The sequence below is a fragment of the Acipenser ruthenus genome, chromosome 9 (genome assembly GCF_902713425.1).
Source record: "Acipenser ruthenus chromosome 9, fAciRut3.2 maternal haplotype, whole genome shotgun sequence".
NCBI lineage: Eukaryota > Metazoa > Chordata > Actinopteri > Acipenseriformes > Acipenseridae > Acipenser > Acipenser ruthenus.
Genome location: NC_081197.1, coordinates 642,092 through 665,000, shown reverse-complemented (window position 1 = coordinate 665,000; position 22,909 = coordinate 642,092). Strand labels below are relative to the sequence as shown.

Sequence of the window (22,909 nt, the reverse complement as noted above, 5' to 3'; positions counted from 1 at the left end):
TGTTTGGTCTTGTAGTTGCCAGAAACAGTATTACAACTTTCAACTTTAAACACAGCCAGGATTCGTATTTTAAGTTGTATCGGTATCTGCAAAAGTTATTTCTTTAGTTTTTATTATTATCGTTGTTTTTTGTGCTGTTGTATCTAAGCGCTGCAAACTCCATTTGTCAAGCTAGTTAGATCTAAAATATTTTCAATAATTGTATTTTTTACTCTTTTTTTTTTTTTTTTTTCATACTCCAAATTGGTCTCGGTCTTATGGAAGCCCATTCCACCACCCGAAAGAAAAAAACCTCCAAGTCAGAATTCCGACCTGAGCCAATCCGAGTTCTGAGAATCTACCCGGAATTCTGATTCTTTTTTTTTTTTTGGTGGCAGAATGAGCTTCCGGAAGATCTAACCCACTCCCAGTTTACATTGAGCTTCTTATACCACAGAGTACAAGATGCACTAGATAAACAAGCACGTGCTCATGCCTGCTGGCTGCTGTGGATCGTAACCACGGAGACCTCTGTCTCTGGAACCCTGATGCCTGGACCGTGTTCTGTTCAAATAGTACTTCATATCCCCTCTGAACCTGCGCAATGATAGTTACTGCTGGATCTGCTTTGGGGCCATGCTGAGTGTCTGTGTTTGTGTTTGTGTTGTATTACTGTATTGGAAACAGTAATGTATAATGTTTAAGAACACGTATCATTATATGATGATGATAAACTGAAATAGATTCTGCTAATTCCCAGGGTCTGAAGCATTCCTTTTAATATGGACAATCCCATGGGGATTGATCCAGCGCTGCTGCTGTACACACCCGTCACACTTGCATGTCTTCAATGTTTCTCCTCCTCCTCCTCCTCCTCCTCTGTGGGGATTGATACAGCATTGCTGCTGTACACACCCGTTAATGTATCTGGAGGACTGGTCATTCATTAGTGCTCAAACTTTGTACGGGTGTCCATTAGGACATGTTCTAGAGAATATCCCAATCTAGTATAGAAATGTTTCTGTACAGCTTCAATTTAACCAAAATAAGGTACAGCCACCAAAAAGGGTTTTATTTGTATTAAATTATATATGTACTTTTTTTAAATTATTATTATTAATATACTTTGAATGCTGGATTTCAGCTGTCCTATTTGTATTTGTGCTGTGACTGGTTGTGTGTGTGGGATTGGAGCGTTGTTTCTCACTGTGCTGTGACTGGTTGTGTGTGGGGGATTGGAGCGTTGTTTCTCACTGTGCTGTGACTGGTTGTGTGTGGGGGATTGGAGCGTTGTTTCTCACTGTGCTGTGACTGGTTGTGTGTGTGTGGGATTGGAGCGTTGTTTCTCACTGTACTGTGACTGGTTGTGTGTGTGGGATTGGAGCGTTGTTTCTCACTGTGCTGTGACTGGTTGTGTGTGTGGGATTGGAGCGTTGTTTCTCGCTGTACTGTGACTGGTTGTGTGTGTGTGGGATTGGAGCGTTGTTTCTCACTGTGCTGTGACTGGTTGTGTGTGTGGGATTGGAGCGTTGTTTCTCACTGTGCTGTGACTGGTTGTGTGTGGGGGATTGGAGCGTTGTTTCTCACTGTGCTGTGACTGGTTGTGTGTGGGGGATTGGAGCGTTGTTTCTCACTGTGCTGTGACTGGTTGTGTGTGTGGGATTGGAGCGTTGTTTCTCACTGTGCTGTGACTGGTTGTGTGTGTGGGATTGGAGCGTTGTTTCTCACTGTGCTGTGACTGGTTGTGTGTGTGGGGGATTGGAGCGTTGTTTCTCACTGTGCTGTGACTGGTTGTGTGTGTGGGATTGGAGCGTTGTTTCTCACTGTGCTGTGACTGGTTGTGTGTGTGGGATTGGAGCGTTGTTTCTCACTGTGCTGTGACTGGTTGTGTGTGTGTGGGATTGGAGCGTTGTTTCTCACTGTGCTGTGACTGGTTGTGTGTGTGGGATTGGAGCGTTGTTTCTCACTGTGCTTTGACTGGGTGTGTGTGTGGGATTGGAGCGTTGTTTCTCACTGTGCTGTGACTGGTTGTGTGTGTGTGGGATTGGAGCGTTGTTTCTCACTGTGCTGTGACTGGTTGTGTGTGGGATTGGAGCGTTGTTTCTCACTGTGCTTTGTTGTTAACTCTGTTCAGCTGTTTCTCTTTGTTACTTTGACAGGCTTGTTGATTCAGCGTTGCTGTTTAAAAACCCTTCGCTGCCACACAGTGTGAATTTGCTACCTGTGTGAGTTCACTGCTATGTGACCACAGGCCCTGTTCACTATTCCTCTCTTTATAAGAGATAGGTATGTAACCCTTTTAGGGTGTGGTGATGAAATGCTTGATTCATTCCAGCGCGAGAGAGAGAAGCAGGACTCTTGTTGCACAGCAGTTTGAACCATTTCAGGTTTTTCTATGAACTTAATTCAGCTCTATTCAGCTTGTTACCGACAGTATATCAGCTCACAGTAAAACCTGCACTGTCCTGCATTGGGAGTGTGTGTGTGTGCTCCCTCTCCTTGGTGTATGGTGATACAGTATATCAGCTCACAGTAAAACCTGCACTGTCCTGCATTGGGAGTGTGTGCGCTCCCTCTCCTTGGTGTATGGTGATACAGTATATCAGCTCACTGTAAGTATCGGTACAGAAATGATGTTTTGTGTGAGAGAAAAAAAGTGATTTTAAAACATCCTTCAGTCCAGGGCAACGTGGTTAAGATTTACAACGACTGTCCAACCTCGCTATGATTGGACAGGGAAAGTTAGCCTCGGCGTGTGTGCGTGTGCGTGTGCGTGTGCGTGTGCGTGCGTGTGTGTGTGTGTGTGTGCGTGTGCGTGTGTGTGTGTGTGTGTGTGTGTTCTGATTTGTATTTTTTATTGTATTCTGTACTTCATTAAGCTGGTTGAGCTTTGCCTTGCTACAGTTTTTGAAATGAAACCTGCAATAATAATCGTTGTGCGACAACCAATGACAAATAAAAATAAATATTTTTACTCAATCGTCTCTTTTTTAGATTATATTATATACCGTGTGTCCTTTTTGCAACAGTAAAGAAAGTGAATGTAATTTCAGGAGGCGGGTGGAAGGACTTCTAGTGTCATTGGGGAAGCAATGAAACGAGTAAAGACGAGAAAAGGCACGCAGAGACAGGGATGCAGACAAGAGAAAAGGCACGCAGAGACAGGGATGCAGACAAGAGAAAAGGCACGCAGACAGGGATGCAGACAAGAGAAAAGGCACGCAGAGACAGGGATGCAGACAAGAGAAAAGGCACGCAGAGACAGGGATGCAGACAAGAGAAAAGGCACGCAGACAGGGATGCAGACAAGAGAAAAGGCACGCAGAGACAGGGATGCAGACAGAAGAGAAAAGGCACGCAGAGACAGGGATGCAGACAAGAGAAAAGGCACACAGAGACAGGGATGCAGACAGAAGAGAAAAGGCACGCAGAGACAGGGATGCAGACAAGAGAAAAGGCACACAGAGACAGGGATGCAGACAGAAGAGAAAAGGCACGCAGAGACAGGGATGCAGACAAGAGAAAAGGCACGCAGAGACAGGGATGCAGACAAGAGAAAAGGCACACAGAGACAGGGATGCAGACAAGAGAAAAGGCACGCAGAGACAGGGATGCAGACAAGAGAAAAGGCACGCAGACAGGGATGCAGACAAGAGAAAAGGCACGCAGAGACAGGGATGCAGACAAGAGAAAAGGCACGCAGAGACAGGGATGCAGACAAGAGAAAAGGCACGCAGACAGGGATGCAGACAAGAGAAAAGGCACGCAGAGACAGGGATGCAGACAGAAGAGAAAAGGCACGCAGAGACAGGGATGCAGACAAGAGAAAAGGCACACAGAGACAGGGATGCAGACAGAAGAGAAAAGGCACGCAGAGACAGGGATGCAGACAAGAGAAAAGGCACACAGAGACAGGGATGCAGACAGAAGAGAAAAGGCACGCAGAGACAGGGATGCAGACAAGAGAAAAGGCACGCAGAGACAGGGATGCAGACAAGAGAAAAGGCACGCAGTTTTGTGCTGTACTGGACAGTGCTAATACAGAAACATGTGCAAATATAACTTAATAAATATAAAAGAAAGAACAAAACGCATACCAATAGCAAATCAAAACTGTTTCTCTACAATGAGGAATGGAAACAAACAAACAAACCTTTACACAGTAAATGTTAGCTTGCTTAGTTTTGAACAGTACATTTCACTGCTTCCTTTAGAGATTTACTGCCAACAGCCAGCTAAGTCTGTAACTAAATAACCAAATCCTAAAGCTATATCCAAATTGGTTTACTCACGCCCTCTCACAATTCCGAGAATACTTTGCCCGCTACTCGTAGATCTCACAAAGGCAGGTTTACAATCGTACGCTCGCAAAACCAGATCAGTCGTGGGATTAAACACGAGTGCCGGCGACGTGACACATACACTCAAGACAGCCGCCGCTCTCGTTCTGTGAGCATAGCAACCCAGCTGTAACTCTTTCGGCCACTTCGAAATGTACTGTAACAATGATGTCAAGCTAAGTGTGCCATTTAAGGTTTTTAGGTTGGTATTTTGAATGTTAAAGATTAAGAGCCCTCTGCTGGTTGAAAATGGTAAAGCATCTTCCATGCTTGGCGAGACACCCTGTATTCAGAAGGAAAATGTTCAAATAATTCTGACCAGTAATTCTGAATGCACACGTGTGTGTGTGTGTGTGTGTGTGTATATATATATATATATATATATATATATATATATATATATATATATATATATAATATTCAAGCCTTTTCACAGAAATATTCCCTGGCATGGAAGCCTCCATGTGTGGATTTGGACAGCAATGCCCCTTTTCCTCGCTGTGAGGCGCTGGCCGCGGTGCTCATCTCTGTGCTTCCCTTTGGCTCACTCCCTTACGACTTCCTAAAGGCATTTGTGTTGAAGATTTTTCCACTTTGAAGTTGTAAAGCTTACTGGTGCGCCCTCTTGTGGTTATTGATTGCAAATCCAAAATAATTGAGCTGCGCACTGCGCAAGTCCAATCTATCCAACAGAACCACGCAGAATTGTGCTGTAGTGTAAACGGTCCAGGACTGGAATAAGGCTGCCGTTGCATTGAGGCCGTTCCAGTTATACTGTGCGCTTCATTTATAGATCTGTCTACCAGTAAAGCAAACCAGTGCAGATGAACCGCTCAACTGATGAATCTACTGAAGATAAACGAGACCATTTAGGGGAATGAAGAAGAAGAAGAATATTATTATTATTATTATTATTATTATTATTATTAGTAGTAGTAGTAGTAGTATTTATTTATTTATTTATTTATTTATTTATTTCATTGTTATTATTAGCAGATGACATCCTAATAATAGTGTATACCAGTACTGGGAAATCTAAAGTACTAATGCAGTACAGTCGCGCTGTAATGTCAGCTGTTTGTAGCCCGCACATTATTACATTTTAAATCTCAATGTTAAACGGCTGACCCAATAGGGAATGGGAGATGTGAGTGTGGGCTGCTGCTGCTGCTGCTGCTGTCCACACAGCATTCCTCGCAGGTGTCTCAATAGTTAAAGCAGTACCTGCACCCTCAGTTCATTACCGCGCCGCGGAAACACGTTTTTCAGAACACCTGTCGGGGTTTCCCTCAATCAAGCGCGTCGAGCCCCACCTGACAGTGACGTCATCCCAGAACCCCGCCCCGCGCTCGCTGACGCGCTGGATACAAACAGCGTAATGTATTGGGTCCGGAGAGCGGAGCGTTCACATGGTCCACACAGTGAGTAAAACACCTGGCAAAACAGAAATTCATAGGCGTATTTCTAGGTGTTTTAAAATCGACTGATTTTTAAAAAATGAAGCCGTGGGGATTTTTTTTTTGGGGGGGGGGGGGGGGGGAATGTTATTTATTTATTTTTTTTGTTTTGTTTTGGTACAAAAGTGATTTCCTTTTGAACAAGGAGCGCATCGGAGATGCTATACTAATGCCGCCCTGTTAGTGTAGCAGTAGGATAATATGTTCAAATAACGTACGAAATAAGGTACGATGTTATTATAGTTTATAATTTATGATGCTTTAGCGCTTTGACGTCAGTACCCGCAGTAAAGTCATAATGATAAATCAACTGGACTGTGCTCGGTTGTAAAGCCGTGTGTAGTCTGGTACACTCTGGCAACGCTGTTCCGATTCTACAGCTGACCCGGCTGTGCAATAACAGAGAATACAGTACAAACTCCTGTACATCATCAGAGAGCAAACAGCCGTGTCCAAGGACTGCAGCCTCGTCCTCTTGAGATGCACGCAGCTCCCAGGTGGCTTACTGTCGGATTTATGTGCACTAGCTTCTGTTTGATTTTGTATAATACCAGCACAAAAAGAAACAAATCTTTTCTTTACTAACAATCACAAACTACGTTTGGCATTTTTCTTTTGGCTAACATCAGATTCATACAATTTCACGCTGACTTTTGAGTTGTTAAAAATGCAGTTATGCCCAAAAATGCTCTGGCCGCTGTAACGTAGAGTTCCATCGTGAGGGATCGTTTCTACCGGTCGCAGTTCACTGATCTCTGCCAAGTATGATGTGAGGATGGCGAGATCGGAGATGGTTTCCTTACAGTGTTCGTATTTTGTTGCTGTGCTACAGAGTTCTGCCTTTCAGAGGACTTTTTTTTTTTTTTTTTTTTTTTAAATAAGACTTCTGTTTGAAAATTGGCTACTTGAACTTTCAAAGCACTTTGAAACTGTCTGGTATATTTTTTTGACGTTCATTACAGACGTCATAGCTGACTCACCCCTCTTCCTCTCCCCTCTTCCTCTCCCCCTGCCTCCCAATCCAGCTGCTTTACCTGGTGAGTCACACTGCTGTGCCTGGCTGCAGGATGAGGAGAATGGGCTACTGTCTCAGAAAACCCATTGTCTGTGTGATATTGTGTAATGTGATATTGTGTAATGTGACATTTTGCAGTGTGATGCTTTGTAAGTCGCCCTGGATAAGGGCATCTTGACGCCTCTAAAATATTAATTCCAGCTGCTTCGAAGGAATTGGAATTGGGAATGGATTTTAAAAAGGAACTGGAATTGAAAAACAGGAATTAACCCAACCCTGCTCTTTACAGTTAGATGAGAATACACTGGATCACACAGTCTAGGTGTTACATACAGAGATCATGCACAGGATCACACAGTCTACGTGTGATATACAGAGATCATACACTGGATCACACAGTCTAGGTGTTACAGAGATCATACACTGGATCACACAGTCTAGGTGTTACAGAGATCATACACTGGATCACACAGTCTAGGTGTTACATACATTACATAGATCATGCACTGGATCACACAGTCTAGGTGTTACAGAGATCATACACTGGATCACACAGTCTAGGTGTTACATACAGAGATCATGCACTGGATCACACAGTCTAGGTGTTACAGAGATCATGCACAGGATCACACAGTCTAGGTGTTGCATACAGAGATCTTACACTGGATCATACAGTCTAGGTGTTACATACAGAGAGCATACACTGGATCACACAGTCTAGGTGTTACATACAGTACATAGATCATGCACTGGATCACACAGTCTAGGTGTTGCATACAGAGATCATGCACTGGAGCACACAGTCTACGTGTGATATACAGAGATCATACACTGGATCACACAGTCTAGGTGTGATATACAGAGATCATACACTGGATCACACAGTCTAGGTGTTACATACAGTACATAGATCATGCACTGGATCACACAGTCTCGGTGTTACATACAGAGATCATACACTGGAGCACACAGTCTAGGTGTTACATACAGAGATCATACACTGGAGCACACAGTCTAGGTGTTACATACAGAGAGATCATGCACTGGATCACACTGACTAGGTGTGATATACAGATCATGAAGTAGATCATTGTACTGTAACACTAAGCAGCGTTGAATATTCACAGTAGTGTTTCCTCTTGTTAACTTTCCCTGCAGAAGCACACCAGGGATAGTCTGGGAAGGCTCACTTTCCTTTTTCACCTGCTCTGCTCGGATGCTGTGTACTTTTTACAATACAATGATCTTCTTAACAAGCGGTCCCTCCCTCCCCCAGTCTGCTCCTCATTCCCTGCCTTGGAAAGCGTCACTTGTGTGCACAGGACAGCCTGCTATGACACATGAATATTTGAAGCTGTGTGTGTGTTAATATTTCATATGGCTGTAGTAGCAGTGACATTTAATTAAAGGCATCATCTGTGCCATAGGGAGGGAAAGGGGGGCGTGACCAAGTCCTGTTTAACATCAAATCCAATTCCTTCCAAGTACCTGGAATTGGAATTGGTATTTTAGAGACATTAGCAATGGCTGTGCTTGCTCAGCTGCTTTCATTTGAAGCCAGTTCAACTGACTCGCAGTGGCTTCAGTTGAAGTAGTCTGCTGCCCTGTGAGAAGCTCGTTTTAACAGAGTGCTGCTGATGGCAATTCTGATCAGTGATGTGCTGGAATTGATTTAAAGGGAATTGGAATTGAAGAACAGGAATGCACTGTGAACACGTAGACTGGAGACAGACTAGCAGAGTGTTAGACTATGAACACGAGATATACTGGAGAGAGACTAGCAGAGTGTTAGACTGTGAACACGAGATATACTGGAGACAGACTAGCAGAGTGTTAGACTGTGAACACGTTCTGTATACTGGAGACAGACTAGCAGAGTGTTAGACTGTGAACACGAGATATACTGGAGACAGACTAGCAGAGTGTTAGACTGTGAACACGAGATATACTGGAGACAGACTAGCAGAGTGTTAGACTATGAACACGAGATATACTGGAGAGAGACTAGCAGAGTGTTAGACTGTGAACACGAGATATACTGGAGACAGACTAGCAGAGTGTTAGACTGTGAACACGTTCTGTATACTGGAGACAGACTAGCAGAGTGTTAGACTGTGAACACGAGATATACTGGAGACAGACTAGCAGAGTGTTAGACTGTGAACACGAGATATACTGGAGACAGACTAGCAGAGTGTTAGACTGTGAACACGTAGACTGGAGACAGACTAGCAGAGTGTTAGACTGTGAACACGAGATATACTGGAGACAGACTAGCAGAGTGTTAGACTGTGAACACGTTCTGTATACTGGAGACAGACTAGCAGAGTGTTAGACTGTGAACACGAGATATACTGGAGACAGACTAGCAGAGTGTTAGACTGTGAACACGAGATATACTGGAGACAGACTAGCAGAGTGTTAGACTGTGAACACGTTCTGTATACTGGAGACAGACTAGCAGAGTGTTAGACAGTGCTCTTCTGCGTGATGCGTAGGCTGTGTGTTTCTGAGGTCTCGTTGCTGTGTTATATTCCTGCAGTGCTCTTCTGCGTGATGTGTAGGCTGTGTGTTTCTGAGGTCTCGTTGCTGTGTTTTATTCCTGCAGTGCTCTGCTGCGTGATGTGTAGGCTGTGTGTTTCTGAGGTCTCGTTGCTGTGTTTTATTCCTGCAGTGCTCTGCTGCGTGATGCGTAGGCTGTGTGTTTCTGAGGTCTCGTTGCTGTGTTTTATTCCTGCAGTGCTGTGCTGTGTGATGTGTAGGCTGTGTGTTTCTGAGGTGTCGTTGCTGTGTTTTATTCCTGCAGTGCTGTGCTGTGTGATGTGTAGGCTGTGTGTTTCTGAGGTCTCGTTGCTGTGTTTTATTCCTGCAGTGCTCTGCTGTGTGATGTGTAGGCTGTGTGTTTCTGAGGTCTCGTTGCTGTGTTTTATTCCTGCAGTGCTCTTCTGCGTGATGCGTAGGTTGTGTGTTTCTGAGGTCTCGTTGCTGTGTTTTATTCCTGCAGTGCTCTGATGCGTAGGCTGTGTGTTTCTGAGGTCTCGTTGCTGTGTTTTATTCCTGCAGTGCTCTTCTGCGTGATGTGTAGGCTGTGTGTTTCTGAGGTCTCGTTGCTGTGTTTTATTCCTGCAGTGCTGTGCTGTGTGATGCGTAGGCTGTGTGTTTCTGAGGTCTCGTTGCTGTGTTTTATTCCTGCAGTGCTCTGCTGCGTGATGTGTAGGCTGTGTGTTTCTGAGGTCTCGTTGCTGTGTTTTATTCCTGCAGTGCTCTTCTGCGTGATGCGTAGGCTGTGTGTTTCTGAGGTCTCGTTGCTGTGTTTTATTCCTGCAGTGCTCTGCTGCGTGATGTGTAGGCTGTGTGTTTCTGAGGTCTTGTTGCTGTGTTATATTCCTGCAGTGCTCTGCTGCGTGATGCGTAGGCTGTGTGTTTCTGAGGTCTCGTTGCTGTGTTTTATTCCTGCAGTGCTCTGCTGCGTGATGCGTAGGCTGTGTGTTTCTGAGGTCTCGTTGCTGTGTTTTATTCCTGCAGTGCTCTGATGTGTAGGCTGTGTGTTTCTGAGGTCTCGTTGCTGTGTTTTATTCCTGCAGTGCTCTTCTGCGTGATGCGTAGGTTGTGTGTTTCTGAGGTCTCGTTGCTGTGTTTTATTCCTGCAGTGCTCTGATGTGTAGGCTGTGTGTTTCTGAGGTCTCGTTGCTGTGTTTTATTCCTGCAGTGCTCTTCTGCGTGATGCGTAGGTTGTGTGTTTCTGAGGTCTCGTTGCTGTGTTATATTCCTGCAGTGCTCTGATGTGTAGGCTGTGTGTTTCTGAGGTCTCGTTGCTGTGTTTTATTCCTGCAGTGCTCTTCTGCGTGATGTGTAGGCTGTGTGTTTCTGAGGTCTCGTTGCTGTGTTATATTCCTGCAGTGCTCTTCTGCGTGATGTGTAGGCTGTGTGTTTCTGAGGTCTCGTTGCTGTGTTTTATTCCTGCAGTGCTCTGCTGCGTGATGTGTATGCTGTGTGTTTCTGAGGTCTCGTTGCTGTGTTTTATTCCTGCAGTGCTCTGCTGCGTGATGCGTAGGCTGTGTGTTTCTGAGGTCTCGTTGCTGTGTTTTATTCCTGCAGTGCTCTGATGCGTAGGCTGTGTGTTTCTGAGGTCTCGTTGCTGTGTTATATTCCTGCAGTGCTCTTCTGCGTGATGCGTAGGCTGTGTGTTTCTGAGGTCTCGTTGCTGTGTTTTATTCCTGCAGTGCTCTGCTGCGTGATGTGTAGGCTGTGTGTTTCTGAGGTCTCGTTGCTGTGTTTTATTCCTGCAGTGCTCTTCTGCGTGATGCGTAGGTTGTGTGTTTCTGAGGTCTCGTTGCTGTGTTTTATTCCTGCAGTGCTCTGATGCGTAGGCTGTGTGTTTCTGAGGTCTCGTTGCTGTGTTTTATTCCTGCAGTGCTCTGATGCGTAGGCTGTGTGTTTCTGAGGTCTCGTTGCTGTGTTATATTCCTGCAGTGCTCTTCTGCGTGATGCGTAGGCTGTGTGTTTCTGAGGTCTCGTTGCTGTGTTTTATTCCTGCAGTGCTCTTCTGCGTGATGCGTAGGTTGTGTGTTTCTGAGGTCTCGTTGCTGTGTTTTATTCCTGCAGTGCTCTGCTGCGTGATGCGTAGGCTGTGTGTTTCTGAGGTCTCGTTGCTGTGTTTTATTCCTGCAGTGCTCTGATGCGTAGGCTGTGTGTTTCTGAGGTCTCGTTGCTGTGTTTTATTCCTGCAGTGCTCTGATGTGTAGGCTGTGTGTTTCTGAGGTCTCGTTGCTGTGTTATATTCCTGCAGTGCTCTTCTGCGTGATGCGTAGGCTGTGTGTTTCTGAGGTCTCGTTGCTGTGTTTTATTCCTGCAGTGCTCTGCTGCGTGATGTGTAGGCTGTGTGTTTCTGAGGTCTCGTTGCTGTGTTTTATTCCTGCAGTGCTCTGCTGCGTGATGTGTAGGCTGTGTGTTTCTGAGGTCTCGTTGCTGTGTTTTATTCCTGCAGTGCTCTTCTGCGTGATGCGTAGGTTGTGTGTTTCTGAGGTCTCGTTGCTGTGTTTTATTCCTGCAGTGCTCTGATGCGTAGGCTGTGTGTTTCTGAGGTCTCGTTGCTGTGTTTTATTCCTGCAGTGCTCTGATGCGTAGGCTGTGTGTTTCTGAGGTCTCGTTGCTGTGTTATATTCCTGCAGTGCTCTTCTGCGTGATGCGTAGGCTGTGTGTTTCTGAGGTCTCGTTGCTGTGTTTTATTCCTGCAGTGCTCTTCTGCGTGATGCGTAGGTTGTGTGTTTCTGAGGTCTCGTTGCTGTGTTTTATTCCTGCAGTGCTCTGCTGCGTGATGCGTAGGCTGTGTGTTTCTGAGGTCTCGTTGCTGTGTTTTATTCCTGCAGTGCTCTGATGCGTAGGCTGTGTGTTTCTGAGGTCTCGTTGCTGTGTTTTATTCCTGCAGTGCTCTGCTGCGTGATGTGTAGGCTGTGTGTTTCTGAGGTCTCGTTGCTGTGTTTTATTCCTGCAGTGCTCTTCTGCGTGATGCGTAGGTTGTGTGTTTCTGAGGTCTCGTTGCTGTGTTTTATTCCTGCAGTGCTCTGATGCGTAGGCTGTGTGTTTCTGAGGTCTCGTTGCTGTGTTTTATTCCTGCAGTGCTCTGCTGCGTGATGTGTAGGCTGTGTGTTTCTGAGGTCTCGTTGCTGTGTTTTATTCCTGCAGTGCTCTTCTGCGTGATGCATAGGTTGTGTGTTTCTGAGGTCTCGTTGCTGTGTTTTATTCCTGCAGTGCTCTGCTGCGTGATGTGTAGGCTGTGTGTTTCTGAGGTCTCGTTGCTGTGTTTTATTCCTGCAGTGCTCTTCTGCGTGATGCGTAGGTTGTGTGTTTCTGAGGTCTCGTTGCTGTGTTTTATTCCTGCAGTGCTCTGATGCGTAGGCTGTGTGTTTCTGAGGTCTCGTTGCTGTGTTTTATTCCTGCAGTGCTCTGATGCGTAGGCTGTGTGTTTCTGAGGTCTCGTTGCTGTGTTATATTCCTGCAGTGCTCTTCTGCGTGATGCGTAGGCTGTGTGTTTCTGAGGTCTCGTTGCTGTGTTTTATTCCTGCAGTGCTCTTCTGCGTGATGCGTAGGTTGTGTGTTTCTGAGGTCTCGTTGCTGTGTTTTATTCCTGCAGTGCTCTGATGCGTAGGCTGTGTGTTTCTGAGGTCTCGTTGCTGTGTTTTATTCCTGCAGTGCTCTTCTGCGTGATGCGTAGGCTGTGTGTTTCTGAGGTCTCGTTGCTGTGTTTTATTCCTGCAGTGCTCTGATGTGTAGGCTGTGTGTTTCTGAGGTCTCGTTGCTGTGTTTTATTCCTGCAGTGCTCTTCTGCGTGATGCGTAGGCTGTGTGTTTCTGAGGTCTCGTTGCTGTGTTTTATTCCTGCAGTGCTCTGCTGCGTGATGTGTAGGCTGTGTGTTTCTGAGGTCTCGTTGCTGTGTTTTATTCCTGCAGTGCTCTTCTGCGTGATGCGTAGGTTGTGTGTTTCTGAGGTCTCGTTGCTGTGTTTTATTCCTGCAGTGCTCTGATGCGTAGGCTGTGTGTTTCTGAGGTCTCGTTGCTGTGTTTTATTCCTGCAGTGCTCTGATGCGTAGGCTGTGTGTTTCTGAGGTCTCGTTGCTGTGTTATATTCCTGCAGTGCTCTTCTGCGTGATGCGTAGGCTGTGTGTTTCTGAGGTCTCGTTGCTGTGTTTTATTCCTGCAGTGCTCTTCTGCGTGATGTGTAGGCTGTGTGTTTCTGAGGTCTCGTTGCTGTGTTATATTCCTGCAGTGCTCTTCTGCGTGATGTGTAGGCTGTGTGTTTCTGAGGTCTCGTTGCTGTGTTTTATTCCTGCAGTGCTCTGCTGCGTGATGTGTAGGCTGTGTGTTTCTGAGGTCTCGTTGCTGTGTTTTATTCCTGCAGTGCTCTGCTGCGTGATGCGTAGGCTGTGTGTTTCTGAGGTCTCGTTGCTGTGTTTTATTCCTGCAGTGCTCTGATGCGTAGGCTGTGTGTTTCTGAGGTCTCGTTGCTGTGTTTTATTCCTGCAGTGCTCTGCTGCGTGATGTGTAGGCTGTGTGTTTCTGAGGTCTCGTTGCTGTGTTTTATTCCTGCAGTGCTCTTCTGCGTGATGCGTAGGTTGTGTGTTTCTGAGGTCTCGTTGCTGTGTTTTATTCCTGCAGTGCTCTGATGCGTAGGCTGTGTGTTTCTGAGGTCTCGTTGCTGTGTTTTATTCCTGCAGTGCTCTGATGCGTAGGCTGTGTGTTTCTGAGGTCTCGTTGCTGTGTTATATTCCTGCAGTGCTCTTCTGCGTGATGCGTAGGCTGTGTGTTTCTGAGGTCTCGTTGCTGTGTTTTATTCCTGCAGTGCTCTTCTGCGTGATGCGTAGGTTGTGTGTTTCTGAGGTCTCGTTGCTGTGTTTTATTCCTGCAGTGCTCTGATGTGTAGGCTGTGTGTTTCTGAGGTCTCGTTGCTGTGTTTTATTCCTGCAGTGCTCTTCTGCGTGATGCGTAGGCTGTGTGTTTCTGAGGTCTCGTTGCTGTGTTTTATTCCTGCAGTGCTCTGATGTGTAGGCTGTGTGTTTCTGAGGTCTCGTTGCTGTGTTTTATTCCTGCAGTGCTCTTCTGCGTGATGCGTAGGCTGTGTGTTTCTGAGGTCTCGTTGCTGTGTTTTATTCCTGCAGTGCTCTGCTGCGTGATGTGTAGGCTGTGTGTTTCTGAGGTCTCGTTGCTGTGTTTTATTCCTGCAGTGCTCTTCTGCGTGATGCGTAGGTTGTGTGTTTCTGAGGTCTCGTTGCTGTGTTTTATTCCTGCAGTGCTCTGATGCGTAGGCTGTGTGTTTCTGAGGTCTCGTTGCTGTGTTTTATTCCTGCAGTGCTCTTCTGCGTGATGCGTAGGCTGTGTGTTTCTGAGGTCTCGTTGCTGTGTTATATTCCTGCAGTGCTCTTCTGCGTGATGCGTAGGTTGTGTGTTTCTGAGGTCTCGTTGCTGTGTTTTATTCCTGCAGTGCTCTGATGCGTAGGCTGTGTGTTTCTGAGGTCTCGTTGCTGTGTTTTATTCCTGCAGTGCTCTGATGCGTAGGCTGTGTGTTTCTGAGGTCTCGTTGCTGTGTTTTATTCCTGCAGTGCTCTGATGTGTAGGCTGTGTGTTTCTGAGGTCTCGTTGCTGTGTTATATTCCTGCAGTGCTCTGCTGCGTGATGTGTAGGCTGTGTGTTTCTGAGGTCTCGTTGCTGTGTTTTATTCCTGCAGTGCTCTTCTGCGTGATGTGTAGGCTGTGTGTTTCTGAGGTCTCGTTGCTGTGTTATATTCCTGCAGTGCTCTGCTGCGTGATGTGTAGGCTGTGTGTTTCTGAGGTCTCGTTGCTGTGTTATATTCCTGCAGTGCTCTTCTGCGTGATGTGTAGGCTGTGTGTTTCTGAGGTCTCGTTGCTGTGTTTTATTCCTGCAGTGCTCTGCTGCGTGATGTGTAGGCTGTGTGTTTCTGAGGTCTCGTTGCTGTGTTTTATTCCTGCAGTGCTCTGCTGCGTGATGCGTAGGCTGTGTGTTTCTGAGGTCTCGTTGCTGTGTTTTATTCCTGCAGTGCTCTGATGCGTAGGCTGTGTGTTTCTGAGGTCTCGTTGCTGTGTTATATTCCTGCAGTGCTCTTCTGCGTGATGCGTAGGCTGTGTGTTTCTGAGGTCTCGTTGCTGTGTTTTATTCCTGCAGTGCTCTGCTGCGTGATGTGTAGGCTGTGTGTTTCCGAGGTCTCGTTGCTGTGTTTTATTCCTGCAGTGCTCTGCTGCGTGATGCGTAGGCTGTGTGTTTCTGAGGTCTCGTTGCTGTGTTTTATTCCTGCAGTGCTCTGATGCGTGATGTGTAGGCTGTGTGTTTCTGAGGTCTCGTTGCTGTGTTATATTCCTGCAGTGCTCTTCTGCGTGATGTGTAGGCTGTGTGTTTCTGAGGTCTCGTTGCTGTGTTTTATTCCTGCAGTGCTCTTCTGCGTGATGCGTAGGCTGTGTGTTTCTGAGGTCTCGTTGCTGTGTTTTATTCCTGCAGTGCTCTGCTGCGTGATGCGTAGGCTGTGTGTTTCTGAGGTCTCGTTGCTGTGTTTTATTCCTGCAGTGCTCTGATGCGTAGGCTGTGTGTTTCTGAGGTCTCGTTGCTGTGTTATATTCCTGCAGTGCTCTTCTGCGTGATGCGTAAGCTGTGTGTTTCTGAGGTCTCGTTGCTGTGTTTTATTCCTGCAGTGCTCTGCTGTGTGATGTGTAGGCTGTGTGTTTCTGAGGTCTCGTTGCTGTGTTTTATTCCTGCAGTGCTCTTCTGCGTGATGCGTAGGTTGTGTGTTTCTGAGGTCTCGTTACTGTGTTTTATTCCTGCAGTGCTCTGATGCGTAGGCTGTGTGTTTCTGAGGTCTCGTTGCTGTGTTTTATTCCTGCAGTGCTCTGATGTGTAGGCTGTGTGTTTCTGAGGTCTCGTTGCTGTGTTATATTCCTGCAGTGCTCTTCTGCGTGATGTGTAGGCTGTGTGTTTCTGAGGTCTCGTTGCTGTGTTTTATTCCTGCAGTGCTGTGCTGTGTGATGCGTAGGCTGTGTGTTTCTGAGGTCTCGTTGCTGTGTTTTATTCCTGCAGTGCTCTGCTGCGTGATGCGTAGGCTGTGTGTTTCTGAGGTCTCGTTGCTGTGTTTTATTCCTGCAGTGCTCTGATGCGTGATGTGTAGGCTGTGTGTTTCTGAGGTCTCGTTGCTGTGTTATATTCCTGCAGTGCTCTTCTGCGTGATGTGTATGCTGTGTGTTTCTGAGGTCTCGTTGCTGTGTTTTATTCCTGCAGTGCTCTTCTGCATGATGCGTAGGCTGTGTGTTTCTGAGGTCTCGTTGCTGTGTTTTATTCCTGCAGTGCTCTGCTGCGTGATGTGTAGGCTGTGTGTTTCTGAGGTCTCGTTGCTGTGTTTTATTCCTGCAGTGCTCTGCTGCGTGATGCGTAGGCTGTGTGTTTCTGAGGTCTCGTTGCTGTGTTTTATTCCTGCAGTGCTCTGATGCGTAGGCTGTGTGTTTCTGAGGTCTCGTTGCTGTGTTATATTCCTGCAGTGCTCTTCTGCGTGATGCGTAGGCTGTGTGTTTCTGAGGTCTCGTTGCTGTGTTTTATTCCTGCAGTGCTCTGCTGCGTGATGTGTAGGCTGTGTGTTTCTGAGGTCTCGTTGCTGTGTTTTATTCCTGCAGTGCTCTGATGCGTAGGCTGTGTGTTTCTGAGGTCTCGTTGCTGTGTTATATTCCTGCAGTGCTCTTCTGCGTGATGCGTAGGCTGTGTGTTTCTGAGGTCTCGTTGCTGTGTTTTATTCCTGCAGTGCTCTTCTGCGTGATGCGTAGGCTGTGTGTTTCTGAGGTCTCGTTGCTGTGTTTTATTCCTGCAGTGCTCTTCTGCGTGATGTGTAGGCTGTGTGTTTCTGAGGTCTCGTTGCTGTGTTATATTCCTGCAGTGCTCTTCTGCGTGATGCGTAGGCTGTGTGTTTCTGAGGTCTCGTTGCTGTGTTTTATTCCTGCAGTGCTCTTCTGCGTGATGCGTAGGCTGTGTGTTTCTGAGGTCTCATTGCTGTGTTTTATTCCTGCAGTGCTCTGCTGCGTGATGTGTAGGCTGTGTGTTTCTGAGGTCTCGTTGCTGTGTTTTATTCCTGCAGTGCTCTGCTGCGTGATGTGTAGGCTGTGTGTTTCTGAGGTCTCGTTGCTGTGTTTTATTCCTGCAGTGCTCTTCTGCGTGATGCGTAGGCTGTGTGTTTCTGAGGTCTCGTTGCTGTGTTTTATTCCTGCAGTGCTCTTCTGCGTGATGTGTAGGCTGTGTGTTTCTGAGGTCTCGTTGCTGTGTTTTATTCCTGCAGTGCTCTGCTGCGTGATGTGTAGGCTGTGTGTTTCTGAGGTCTCGTTGCTGTGTTTTATTCCTGCAGTGTTCCGACGCCTCATTGAAGATGAGAAAAGAAATCGCGGCGGTTGTGTTTTTCCTCATGAGGCTCGTCAGGAAGAATGACAAGCTGAAGAAGGAGGAAGTGGAGAAGCTTGCAGAGAAGCTGACCGCCATCCTGCACGACAAGTTCAGGGGTCACTGGTACCCTGACAACCCAGACAAGGGCCAGGCCTACAGGTAAACAAACAAACAAACAAACAACATATTGATGCTGTTTCTAACCCAGCGGTCCTTTAAGGTGTTTGAGCATGAGCACAGGCATCTCATAAGGGCAGGAAATGTTTCTTTCTTGAAGCTGAACTAACTACTTATTCCAAAATGTGACACACAGACCTTGCACTGTGGAATGGCTGGTAGCGGAGCTTGAGAACACACAGTGATGTATTGGAATGAATCGCTTGCTCTGCTGCTGCAATGCTGCAGTGTTACAGGGTATATCAGTCAGGGGTGCCGGGACAGCACTGCTCTCACAGACTTGTTCTACACAAACCTCAGAAGCTGTTAGAAATGAAATGAGTTAGCATTTTGAATACTGTAAATACTGATTATAATATGTGTTTGGTGGCTCCCTCTGGTCACGTTGAGAGCATACTTTCTCTTGCACTCTTTGAATGAAAAGGAAATGAGAATCCCTGACACACTTATTATATTGCACAGCCTTTCTGCAGCAGGAGGACAGCGTTTCTGTTTTATTTGTGTGTCAGGCAGGCAGTGCTGAAGAAAGCAGAGCTGGAGTTTATGTTTGTATATAAAAGCGGTCCTTGCTGTTACTATAACCACTGTGGGAGCAGGAAATGCTAGCGGATCAAGCAGTTTGTGAACCCCACTGTACTGGAACTAGCTCTGCAACTGAATAATCCGTCCCACGTGTCTCTCATCAGCAGGGATGCATTAGTGGATGAAGCCTCTGTTATTCTCTGCAGGTGTATCCGAGTGAGCAGGTTCCAGAGAGGAGACCCAGAGCTGCAGAGGGCCTGTGAGGAGAGCGGGGTGCAGTACCCTGACCTGGGCCTCCCCAAGGAGCTCACTGTGTGGGTGGACCCTGGAGAGGTGTGCTGCAGGTAGCTTTCAGACTGACGGACCGAGAGCCAGCGGCACGTGTCTGTTTCCGCTGTCTTTCTTTCAAGAAGCAGGACACTTGCGATCAGCCAAGCAATACAAGTAGAATTAAAAGCTTTGCAGTTTGCATTGGCTGACAGTATTTCTTGACTCTGGTTTAAATGTATTATTATTAATTATTATTAATTATGAATTATATTTAATGTAGAAACATTTTAAACTAAAACCAAGCAATATTTTTTTTGTTGCCCAAAATTCTAATCAGTTACTTCTAAAACGCTATCCTTTTGAACTTTGTTTTGTAGCACCGGTAATGATCGTGCAATTGCTATCTTGAGCAGTGCAGCCTGAAACGACTCCTGCAGTATTTCATTATAAATGCATCCTGTGTTGCCCAGGTATGGGGAGAAGAATCACACCTTCACCATAGTGAGCTTCTCCCGCGGCGAGGATGACGACAGAGAGGACATCACTAAGAGAGTGACGAGTGCTGTTGATAAAGTCACTTCAGATTACCACTCTGGATCCTCCTCGGAGGAAGAGAGCAGCCCCAAAGAACCCCACAAGCCTGCTGCTCCACCACCATACCTCTCCCTCCAAACCATGTGCCAGGTACCCCTCAACTCAGTGTGCACAACATAAACCATGTGCCAGGTACCCCTCAACTCAGTGTGCACAACATAAACTATGTGCCAGGTACCCCTCAACTCAGTGTGCGCAACATAAACCATGTGCCAGGTACCCCTCAACTCAGTGTGCACAACATAAACCATGTGCCAGGTACCCCTCAACTCAGTGTGCACAACATAAACCATGTGCCAGGTACCCCTCAACTCAGTGTGCACAACATAAACCATGTGCCAGGTACCCCTCAACTCAGTGTGCACAACATAAACCATGTGCCAGGTACCCCTCAACTCAGTGTGCGCAACATAAACCATGTGCCAGGCACCCCTCAACTCAGTGTGCGCAACATAAACCATGTGCCAGGTACCCCTCAACTCAGTGTGCACAACATAAACCATGTGCCAGGTACCCCTCAACTCAGTGTGCACAACATAAACCATGTGCCAGGCACCCCTCAACTCAGTGTGCACAACATAAACCATGTGCCAGGTACCCCTCAGCTCAGTGTGCACAACATAAACCATGTGCCAGGTACCCCTCAACTCAGTGTGCACAACATAAACCATGTGCCAGGTACCCCTCAACTCAGTGTGCACAACATAAACCATGTGCCAGGTACCCCTCAACTCAGTGTGCACAACATAAACCATGTGCCAGGTACCCCTCAACTCAGTGTGCACAACATAAACCATGTGCCAGGTACCCCTCAACTCAGTGTGCGCAACATAAACCATGTGCCAGGTACCCCTCAACTCAGTGTGCGCAACATAAACCATGTGCCAGGCACCCCTCAACTCAGTGTGCGCAACATAAACCATGTGCCAGGTACCCCTCAACTCAGTGTGCACAACATAAACCATGTGCCAGGTACCCCTCAACTCAGTGTGCACAACATAAACCATGTGCCAGGCACCCCTCAACTCAGTGTGCACAACATAAACCATGTGCCAGGTACCCCTCAGCTCAGTGTGCACAACATAAACCATGTGCCAGGTACCCCTCAACTCAGTGTGCACAACATAAACCATGTGCCAGGTACACCTCAACTCAGTGTGCACAACATAAACCATGTGCCAGGTACCCCTCAACTCAGTGTGCGCAACATAAACCATGTGCCAGGTACCCCTCAACTCAGTGTGCGCAACATAAACCATGTGCCAGGCACCCCTCAACTCAGTGTGCACAACATAAACCATGTGCCAGGTACCCCTCAGCTCAGTGTGCACAACATAAACCATGTGCCAGGTACCCCTCAACTCAGTGTGCGCAACATAAACCATGTGCCAGGTACCCCTCAACTCAGTGTGCACAACATAAACCATGTGCCAGGTACCCCTCAGCTCAGTGTGCACAACGTAGCTGCCTGTGGGGTGCACTAGCCCTGTTAATGATATCTGCTCTGTCTTGCAGGTGCCTGACTTGATTTACCAGCCAGTCCCACCAGTGTGGCAGCAGTACCACAGGAAGAAGCCCAGCTTGTACAAGGGGAGGGGTCTGCCTCACTTTCAGTATGGATACCAGCAGCAGGGGAGGCTGTGCAAAGCGTTCCAGCAGACACACTGGGTTCTGCCCCGCCCCCTGGGGGGAGGGGCCACTGCTAGGGGCGTGGTGAGCTGAAGTGCTTCTGCAGAGTAATGAAGAAAGGGTTCTGTGAACAGTCAGGAGAAGACCACGACCTTAGACCAAACTCTTGTGAAATTATTTTTGTAGTAAGTTGTTTAGGATGATTTTTGGTAATTAAAAAAAAAAAAAAAAACTGTTCTTGCACTTTAGATACATTGTAATAGTAATATTAACACACACATATATATATATATATATGAAACATGTTTTGTTTTTGTAAGAGATGCTAGTAAAGTGCCTGAGTATTTTTAATATTGGAAATTCTGTACTGTATTTATATAATTGTAGAAATCAGTATTACTCACAGAAGTTTGACATAACTGTCTATCACGTGTTTACATGACCCTGAGAAGTATGGAAAGAATCATTATTTACACTATATTCTGATGTTTTATTTCTTGTGTGGACAGTTTTAAACGATGGCAGCTTATATTTGTATAGAAAATAAATGAATTTGCTTAGATGCAAATGTGAATTCAACACTTTCTGCTGTTTGTTTTTTCAGAGAATTCAGATCCATACCGCACACATTCTGATGGGCAAAATATTCACCACCAACGTTAACACCATTTTTTTTTTCTAAAATGGAAAACACTGGTGCTGAAAAGCTTGTCCCAGATAACTTGGGGGGGGGGGGGGGGGGGGTTATGAGAAGAGGCTCTCGCCGGCTCTTCTTAGTTCTAGAACATTGATATTGAATGCAGCCCAGTGTATTTCAACAGTGCGTTCCAAGTGGAGCGAAAAATAGATTTTATACATATATATATATATATATATATATATATACACACACACACTTCATAGGACTGCATAGGAGTGACATGTGATTATCAAATCCATACGCATTGCAATACACTTCATACTGTAGGAGTGCCACCTGACTATGAAATTGTTTATGAAGTTTTGGTGTCATTGCATAATGACGAAGAAATAGATTCAGGAGGAACACCACTACAGGGATACTAGCAAACACACTGGAATTCTATAGTGGCCATTATTTTAAAATGTATCTGAAGTATGAAATACAAAAGAAATAAAAGATCTTCAACAAGAAAAGGAGCCGCTAAGAGAGAGTGCAGACTGCTGGAGACAGACCAGGGCAAGAATGGGAGAGAGGGAGGGAGGAAGGGAGAGTGCATCCTGCTGGAGACAGACCAGGGCAAGAATAGGAGAGAGGGAGGGAGGGAGAGTGCATCCTGCTGGAGACAGACCAGGGCAAGAATAGGAGAGAGGGAGGGAGGGAGGGAGGGAGAGTGCATCCTGCTGGAGACAGACCAGGGCAAGAATAGGAGAGAGGGAGGGAGGGAGAGTGCATCCTGCTGGAGACAGACCAGGGCAAGAATAGGAGAGAGGGAGGGAGGGAGGGAGGGAGAGTGCATCCTGCTGGAGACAGACCAGGGCAAGAATAGGAGAGAGGGAGGGAGGGAGAGTGCATCCTGCTGGAGACAGACCAGGGCAAGAATAGGAGAGAGGGAGGGAGGGAGAGTGCATCCTGCTGGAGACAGACCAGGGCAAGAATAGGAGAGAGGGAGGGAGAGTGCATCCTGCTGGAGACAGACCAGGGCAAGAATAGGAGAGAGGGAGGGAGGGAGAGTGCATCCTGCTGGAGACAGACCAGGGCAAGAATGGGAGAGAGGGAGAGAGAGAGAGAGAGAGAGCTAGAGTGAGAGAGAGAGAATCCTGCTGGAGACAGACCAGGGCAAGAATAGGAGAGAGGGAGGGAGGGAGGAAGAGAGAGAGCTAGAGTGAGAGAGAGAGAATCCTGCTGGAGACAGACCAGGGCCCTGCCACACGCAGACCTGCAGTATGATACAGTGAACTCAACACAGACGCCAGCTTAGCTTTCAGATATAGGGAACATTAGCACAGATAGCAGAGGGAGCGCAGCAGCAGCACTGAGGCTAATGA

General features: G+C 46.7%; 2 protein-coding genes across 4 annotated transcripts in view; both read left to right on the top strand.

Annotated features, from left to right (window-relative positions):
• The window catches only part of LOC117405990 (protein EURL homolog), an 18,935-nt gene extending 15,977 nt beyond the window's left edge, over positions 1 to 2,958 (top strand). For both annotated transcript variants that reach the window (XM_059030610.1, XM_059030611.1), the window contains one exon: positions 1 to 2,958. This exon is cut by the window's left edge and continues 1,019 nt beyond it. The gene's annotated coding sequence lies outside the window, so the exon portion shown is untranslated.
• Positions 2,959 to 5,463: 2,505 nt separating this feature from the next.
• On the top strand, positions 5,464 to 21,471 carry LOC117405991 (protein BTG3). 2 transcript variants are annotated; one of them, XM_059030608.1, is made up of 5 exons: positions 5,464 to 5,740; positions 17,676 to 17,869; positions 18,574 to 18,753; positions 19,150 to 19,363; positions 20,789 to 21,471. In XM_059030608.1, the coding sequence occupies exons 1-5, from the start codon at positions 5,729 to 5,731 to the stop codon at positions 20,993 to 20,995; spliced, it is 807 nt and encodes a 268-aa protein (XP_058886591.1). In that variant the 5' UTR covers positions 5,464 to 5,728; the 3' UTR covers positions 20,996 to 21,471. The 2 variants fall into 2 exon arrangements, with proteins under 2 accessions (XP_058886591.1, XP_058886592.1); XM_059030609.1 differs by having other exon boundaries at positions 5,482 to 5,740; positions 18,616 to 18,753.
• The last annotated feature ends 1,438 nt before the right edge of the window (positions 21,472 to 22,909 follow it).

Coding starts and splice junctions, on each gene's coding strand:
- LOC117405991 (XM_059030608.1), top strand. Junction 17,870..18,573: donor GACAAGGGCCAGGCCTACAG/GTAAACAAACAA, acceptor GTCTCTCATCAG/CAGGGATGCATTAGTGGATG. Junction 18,754..19,149: donor CCTGGAGAGGTGTGCTGCAG/GTAGCTTTCAGA, acceptor TGTGTTGCCCAG/GTATGGGGAGAAGAATCACA.